The sequence below is a fragment of the Microcaecilia unicolor genome, chromosome 10 (genome assembly GCF_901765095.1).
Source record: "Microcaecilia unicolor chromosome 10, aMicUni1.1, whole genome shotgun sequence".
In the NCBI taxonomy this organism is placed as follows: domain Eukaryota; kingdom Metazoa; phylum Chordata; class Amphibia; order Gymnophiona; family Siphonopidae; genus Microcaecilia; species Microcaecilia unicolor.
Window position 1 is genome coordinate 148,702,507 of NC_044040.1, and position 7,950 is coordinate 148,710,456.

Below are 7,950 nucleotides of genomic sequence, written 5' to 3' on the forward strand. Positions count from 1 at the left end.
TTCCTGCGTGCTGGCCTCCTTCCACCAAGAGGACCACTTTTGATTTAAGCTGGTTGGCCATTATGTTCCTTGCTGTGGCGACTGTCTGACTCCTCTCGCTTTCCGTGCTTTGCCTCCGGCATATCCGACAGGTCAGCAGGTTTCATGGTAATTTGAGGCCTATTTCACTTGTACAGGCATTCTGATTGGGTCCTTCTCACAATGGCAATTGTCTTTCAGAGTGCAGCCTAAATGTATGGCCCTCTGCCAATAAAGTGTTTTCTTCATCATGCTATACCGCAGACACCTATGATATTGGCAGGCTAGCAGTGCCTGATGCTAATCTTATGAAATCAGCATCAAGAATGAGTACAGAAAATTAGAGGCCCAGTGAATTTTGGTTTTGATTTCAGTTGTGGTACTGAAACTGGCCTGAAATTCACATTCGGCTTTGTTTTGGTTGAAGATGCCAGTGCATTTCAGAAACCAAAACTTTTGTGCTGTGTTCCATGGTTCTCTTTCCAAACTGAAAGTGCTTGCGCTTTCTCCCTCCTTCCCTCTCATTTGAACAGAAGCCCCCTCCCTCCAGGATTCTCAGTAAGACCCTCCTGGGCCTACTGTACCACTCTGGTGGTCTAGAGGCTAGTTGGGGCAGAAGTGATCCCCAGTCTCTCCTGTCCATGCCATCTCTGCAGTCAGAATGGCTGCTGCAACTTCCAGTGCCAATCTCGTGAGACTGCTGCGACTTCTAGTGGCAGTCTTGCAAGATTGCCGCTAGAGGTTGTGGCAGCCATTTTGAGATGGGAGCCGGTTTGGGCAGGAGCAATCTGTAATCTCTCCTACCTCTGCTGGCTCCAGTCTCCAAAACAGCTGCTGTGACCTCCAGCTACAATCTTGCAAGACTGCAGGAAGTTGCATCAGCCATTTTGACTATGGAGACAATATAGGCAGGAGTGAGTAGGGATCATTTCTGTCCTGACTAGACCACTAGTCATGATGGTGCATTAGGCTTTGGGGGGCTTATGCGTGGATCCTGGAGGGGGGCTTCTGTTTAGGGAGGGAGGGAGGGGGCTTATCTGGTTTTGATTTCAGCTTCAGTTGTGATCGAAACCAAGTGGCAAATTACAGCTGTAGATTTGGTTTTGCTGAAACCGAAAAAAAAAATGATTTTGGTCACTCTCTACTGAAAATGCTTACAGTTCCAGCATGATACAGTAAGCCTCAGCGGTATCGAGTGAAGGAACAAGGCTCCTGATGTGTGCAGTTGTGTGGTACCTCCAGCTCAAATTTCTTCAACTGGCAGTATGTGGGGATCACTGCTAGTTATGCAATAAATCTAATGTGGTGCAACCTGACTGGGAGGGCCTGAGCTAAGAACAGAGGGGTCCAGGCCACTTTGTGGCTATGCCCCTTGCTGAGGGTTGACATCTAATACTTGGATTCAAGGCTCATGATTGCAGGATTCTGAAAGCAGCCCTGGTGCATGGTTTTATTTGAGGACTTTCTTTGCAATGACCAATTAGGTGATTATAAAATAAGGGATGAAGGCTTATCAGGATCCCAGCTGAGATTCTGACTTGAGGGGGAGACTGAAAGAAGCAGGAAGAAATTTCTGGGTAAAAAAAAAAACAGGAACGAAGAATAGGAGACAAAAAGATAAAACCACTGCAGAACTGTTTACTGTTTTATGTGGCAATTACATGGAAATAAATGAAAAGCTAAAAACAGTAAAGTGCATGGAAATACCAGAGAGAGCAATCCTATTTATAATGAATAAAAAGAGGTTTATTTTTCCTGTTATGCATATTCTTTTACATTTTGAAGAAAAATAAGCCTGAAGATGACCTTTTTCCACTTCTGTCATATGTATAGGGAAGGAAACTGGTTTCTTAGGGCTGAAAGTGTTAGGATGGCCTGAGCTGGGCTTGCCCAGGATGTGTTTGCATAAAAAATATAAATGTTGTGTCAGAAATGTCTTGAAAGTGAGAAATGTCTTATTTTTTCACAAGATACAGCTGATATCTGGAGGAGTTGCTGCAGGGACTCCCACTTCCAGTTCACTGTTGTTATTGGCACCACAGCGGTATCCACTTAGCACAGATTAAACTTTCCTAAATGTGTTTATGGAACCAAAACCCTGATCCTTGCAGTTCACAGATGATGCTGGATGATGAGAATGAATGAGGCTTGGGAAGCCCCTGATCTCACGCTCTTTCTCTCCTTTCTGCATATTGATTTTTGAGCTGCCTCTGTAATGCCTTCCTTCCTCTCTTTCTCTCTCTCTCACACATATGTTTCTGGTTTTATCTTCCTTTTCTTTCTCTTTTCCCATTTCTTGTTCTTAGCTTTTTTTATTTTCTTCTCTATTCCAGATTGCTTCTTGAATAGGTGGCATAAGCTAGCCCTTTAGCACTGAATGCTGCACGGTTCAAATCAGGGTCGAGGTCACAAAGAGCAGTGAGTTTGGTGACCTCAGTGTACTGCTTGGTGGAAGGTTGTTTCCATCATAAAAGCACCAGCTTTGGACACAGCCTAGTGCAGTGTATTTAAGAAAAGACTGTTGCTGCAGTAACAAGAGGTTCAGCAGGTGAACGCTGTGGGGTGTTGACAGAACCAGGTGGAGGTCCAAGATAATCAGTCCAGCAACTGTGTGTGCATGCTGGTGAGGGGAGAGGAAGAAAGGAGGATAGGAAGGGAGCAGCATTGAAATACAGTTCAAGAAAGAAGTATATTGCAGAAGCAGGTAGCACGCAGTACTTGCAGTAGCTGGGGCAAGTTACATTGCTGTTAATACTTCTTATTATGGTTACTAGTAGTACTACAGCCATTTATGCTGTAGTGCTTTTCTCTGAAGCAGAGTACTCACTAAAGTCAAGGGTACATAGGTTGCAAACTGAGACAGAGCTTTTTAAAAATTGTACATTTTTTTAATTGAATAAGATGTATTGAAGTGTTGCCAAGATTAACATTCTACTCCCGAGAAAAAGGGCCATGGACTCAGTCTTCCCTAGAGTAGACAAGGTTTCTTCGAATGCTTACTATGAAAAATGACACTATCATCAGCATTAATGCACTCCAGCTTCTTGTCAGAGCATTAATAAAACTCCAGGGTCACATAGCCATTACCTGTCTGCAGAATAAATGCATGTGCCTTGGATTCCATGCTACAGTGAAGCATGAGCTGTGGTATAATGGGCCAGAGTGACACGAGGTATTCAGAAGTGATCAGGGATCGACATTGAATGACCAAACCATCCTGCTCTTGCTAAATATTGGACATGCCCAAGCAAAACAACAACAGGGCTAGAACCCAGGGACCCAGGCAAAAAAGTGCAAAACAGGCAGCACTAGGGTTACCATATGTCCGGATTTACCTGGACATGTTCTCTTTTTGAGGACATGTCCGGGCAACCGGGCAGATTTTGCCAATCTGCCTGTTTGTCCGGATTTCTGGACAAACAGGCAGGCTGGCGGGCGGGCCGTCCTAGGACGGCCTGCCCGCCCGCCTGCCTGTTTGTCCAGAAATCCGGACAAATGGGCAGATTGCTAGCCTCCCCTCCCCTTACTTACTACTGCCTGGTGGTCTAGTGACCTCTTCGCCTTCGGGGCAGGAAAGAGCCCCCTGTTTCCTGCCTGGAGCGCTGCCCTGCATGCATCCTTCCTGTTCGTGATCTCGGCGCCGATTCAAAATGGCCGCCGAGAGTTGAAGTGACCTCGCGAGACTTCAACTCGGTGGCCATTTTGAATCGGCGCCGAGATCACGAACAGGAAAGATGCATGCAGGGCAGCGCTCCAGGCAGGAAACAGGGGGCTTTTCCTGCCCGAAGAGGTCACTAGACCACCAGGGCAGTAGTAAGGTAAGGGGAGGGGAGGGGGTGACGGGGAGGGGCAGTGACGGGGTGTGTGACAGGGGGGGGGGAAAATGTGACAGGGGCAAAGCGAGGGCATCAAAGGGACGGGGGGGGGTGTGAAAGGGGCAGGGTGGGGGTGAAAGGGGGTGGGGCATGTGTCGTTTTTGGGGGACAAAATATGGTAACCCTAGGCAGCACTAGAAGAATAAACCAGCACACCCAAAACTGGATGAAAGGGAGCAATCATTAAGACAATTGAGGAATAAACCCAGTCTTGAATGCTGACCTACAAAAACACAGTTCAGCATGGATTGGTCTGACTTCTGAAAGAAGTGTGCCAATCCATGATACAATGCAAGAATACATGCAATAAAACTGATGTGGGGAGAGTGATAGAGAGGGAGGAAAAAAGGTGGAATGTGAAATACAACATATGAACATGAGAAAAGTCATGCTGAATCAGACCAAGATCCATCGAGTCCAGCATCCTGTCCCTAACATTGGCCGGTCCAAGTTACAAATACCCCAGCAGATCCCAAAGAAAATACTATATGATGGAACAAAAACATGTAGATGAAAACTAAATTGATGGAGCAAAGGATATTGCTCATTTATTCACACTGATAACATTGACTTGCAGAGACTGCATTATGCTGTGAAAAGATACAGCGATGGGAAATTGCCAATTAAATAACAGTGTACCACTTAAATCTCCCAAGAAATGTATAAGTACTGTACTTGAGCATGAATGAGAGAAACTTGGTTTCTGATTACTTTCATGAGTTAGTGTGGTGGCTGTTAGGCTGCCGCTGCAGGATGTAGAAAATCTGAGACTGGTGGTGAGGGCACCAAGTTGATGTGCATTTGGGAGATAACAGTTGGTGGAAATGGATAAAAAGAGCAAGTGACTAATTGTTAGTTTTTTCCTATCTTATTTCATTTGTTTTATATTTTATGTCCTTTTATGCAGATTAGTTGGTACAGTGTAATGTATTACGATCAAATAATATAACATTTAAAGTTTGTTGTTTAATATTATTATAGGTATGCTTTATTATCTGCCTAGATTTTTTTGATAGTGAGGAAAATAAATTAAATAAGTAAGAGAATCTGTCACACCAAACAGTTGGTTTTCTAAAGAGAAGAAGGCTGCAGAAGGACAGCAGTGCATGTGCAATTTAGGGTCTGAATTGATGACATTTCTCTGCATAATGGATGGAATTGTTGACCCCATTACAATGTATACAGCATCATATTAAGGGACCCTTTTACCAAACTGCAGTAGAAAGTGGCTGTATGGAGGCCATTCCTGTGTGTTAAGGCCTTTTTTACTGCAGGGGTAAAATGGCTGATTTTCTATTTCCACTATTAATAGCCACGTGCTAATTTTCCCATTAGTGGGTGGCCCTTAGTGTGTGAGCTCCTACTGCCACCCATTATATAGGTAGTAAGGGCTCACATGCTAATTAGCGTGCAGCATGCAGCTGCGCTAACCAGTTGGCGCAGGTGTTCCTCGCCACCTTCCAGAAACACCCCAGTTCTAAAAATCTAAATTTTTATTTTTTTGCACATGGGTAGGGCGCGCACATGCAAAGGTTACTGTGGGATGTCTGAGCACGCTCTGCAGTAAGTCCTTTTTGCTTTGGTTAGTACATGTTAGTGCTTACTGCAGCTTAGTAAAAGAACCCCTAAGGAAGTAAGGATAACACCCCAACTGGCCGATGATTAGAAGCAAACGCAGGCGCTAGCTGCTGTTAGTGCCATACTAGCGCCTGCGTTTGCTACCGCCCCATGATCAGAGCTTCCGTGTGCGTGAAACAACACGCTTGCGGGCTCTGAATGCAACTAGCATGCAAATGCATGTTAAACCTATTCATCCCCAATGATCAGTGACCAGCACACTAAAGATTGGCTCGCTGGCTGCGGCAAACCCTATACCAGTTTGGAACTGGCGTTAGGGTTTGCAGATCATTGGGGAGGGATGGTGAGCCCTGTCCAGCATGCATTTGCATTCTAGCAGGCCCCCATTCTCCCCAATGCAAACCCCTCCGCAGGAACCGACAACCGAACCCCCAGGAACTGACAACCTGACCGACGACCCTCCAGGGACTCCATTATTGGTGTGAAGCCCCACCGAGCGCATCCCAGGATACACTGGGCAGGGCTGGGCACCGCCATTTTGCAGGTGGTGCCGTAGGAAGAGAAGGGAGGCCACCTTCCTCCTCCAACTCAAGGTAGGGGTGGGGGGATTGACAGCGGCCCACTGGGCCACCAGGGACGTCTTGCAATGCTAGGGGGGGGGGGGGTGTCGGGGGGACCGGATGTCTGCCGGACCTCCAGTCCCTATTTTACTTTGCTCAGGCAGGAGAGGTTGGGGTCTGGATGTCCCATCGACCTCCCAGCCCTGTGTTGACAGGCTGGGTTTGACAGCCAGACCTGTCAAACAAATGCGGGAGGGCGCTCAGGCCAATCCTCCTACACTTCTACCCCATGATCAGAGAGAATTGTGTACTTAAATTTGCATGCAAATCTCTGATCATAGGTCCAATAATGCCCTGTGCTGTTCAGCACTATTTTTAGAGCGCTGTTTGGAACAGTATGGGGCTTTTGATCATCTGTCCACAAGTTTTCTTATATTGTTAAAAATTCAAGCTTCCCTTTATTTAATATGAGGCAGTTTGGAGACCTTTAACTACAGAATTTGTTACACAAAATGAAGGCTGAAGTGAGTAAATGAGAGAGAGAGAGATTACAGAGCAACAAGAAAGCCTCAATCTCAGAAGCAGAGATAACTCTGGTTAGCAGTCTGAATATGGCTGCTAACTGGATAGCACTTCCGGGTTGTCATTGAAACTAGATATTTAGTGCTGTCCCATATCTTGGTAGCGGTGCTAAATATCCAGTTTTATTTTAGCTGTGGCAGTGATGGCGTTATGCCTAAACACTGACCACCGTAGTTAAATATTGGATGGACAATAATTAGGCAGGTTTGGTTGAGAACATGGACCACATAATAAAACTGGATAAAAGCTGGAAGAACTCAGGATTCGCCTTCACAAGCACTCTGTAAAAGGAAAGCAGAAGCAGAATGGGGGTGAGGGGAAGGGGGATTTGGATGCTTAGGTTTTTAATCTCCCTTAATTTTGATTACTCGGAACTCTATTGTGCTTCCCTGTTTGTTTTTATGTTTGGTTCTACTGTTATTGCTTTATTTCTTGCTTAATTGTTGTATACATCATCACTTTGTGAGTTTGTAAAAGTGACCAATAAGTCCAATTAAATCAAATGGGCAAAAAAGTATTGTAGCAATTGATGTAGGCTATAAGTCAAAAACAGCTAATTTTCTAGGTGCTTCTCTTTTTTGGTAATTACCCAGGGACATATTAAGGGTGCCTTGGGTGGCCATTGGTCTCCCTACTCCCATTGGCTGTTATTCTTAGTCTAATCCTGCATAGGCTTGGGTGCCAGGCAACTGGTCCATCAGCCCTTGTACCATTTTAATCTGTCCCACTGTTGATAAAGGAGCTATATCCTTGAAAGTTCGGGTTTTGGTGTTTTCAGCGCACTAAGGTGCCAAACTATATTTCCTGAGGGTAAGAGATTGCTTTCTTACATCTGTTTCTTTGTGTCATGGACATCATTGGCATAGACTCTCTTGGAGGCCACCTCTAGAACTTGATTTTGTGTATTGAGCTGTTTACAACAATACTGTCCTCATTAAACATTTCTGCAATTGAATTTGAAATACAATTCAATTCAACTTTGAAAGCTTTTGAGTAAATGTGTAGGAAACTCAAGTGGAATGCCTTTCAGGCTCACAGGTGGGAAAGTGGAATGTGGGCTGCATTGTAGCTAAGCTTTCACATTAAATTAGGCCATCTGGCTTCAGATAAAACTCAACAATCAGCCCTGAAGGAGAATTTCAAAATTAAGCCTAAACCTGATAAAACAAATATCATCATTCCTAATTAAATTCTATGATATAAACAATAATTCCACTGGTTCATCCCACAGTACACTACTATAAATTGTACAGAAGGAATATTTGCCGGGTTATACTACAGCTGTGTTAACACATTATTTTTGTCCTTAAGAACACTACCCCCCCCCCCCACCTCAT

At 44.8% G+C, this 7,950-nt stretch overlaps 1 protein-coding gene across 1 annotated transcript in view; it reads left to right on the forward strand.

Moving 5' to 3' along the window:
• The first annotated feature begins 679 nt into the window (after nt 1-679).
• The window catches only part of LOC115478342 (ephrin type-B receptor 1-like), a 421,749-nt gene continuing 414,478 nt past the window's right edge, over nt 680-7,950 (forward strand). Inside the window, 1 exon segment of the mRNA XM_030215646.1 lies at nt 680-709. Within this exon segment, the coding sequence (XP_030071506.1) occupies nt 680-709 (30 nt within the window).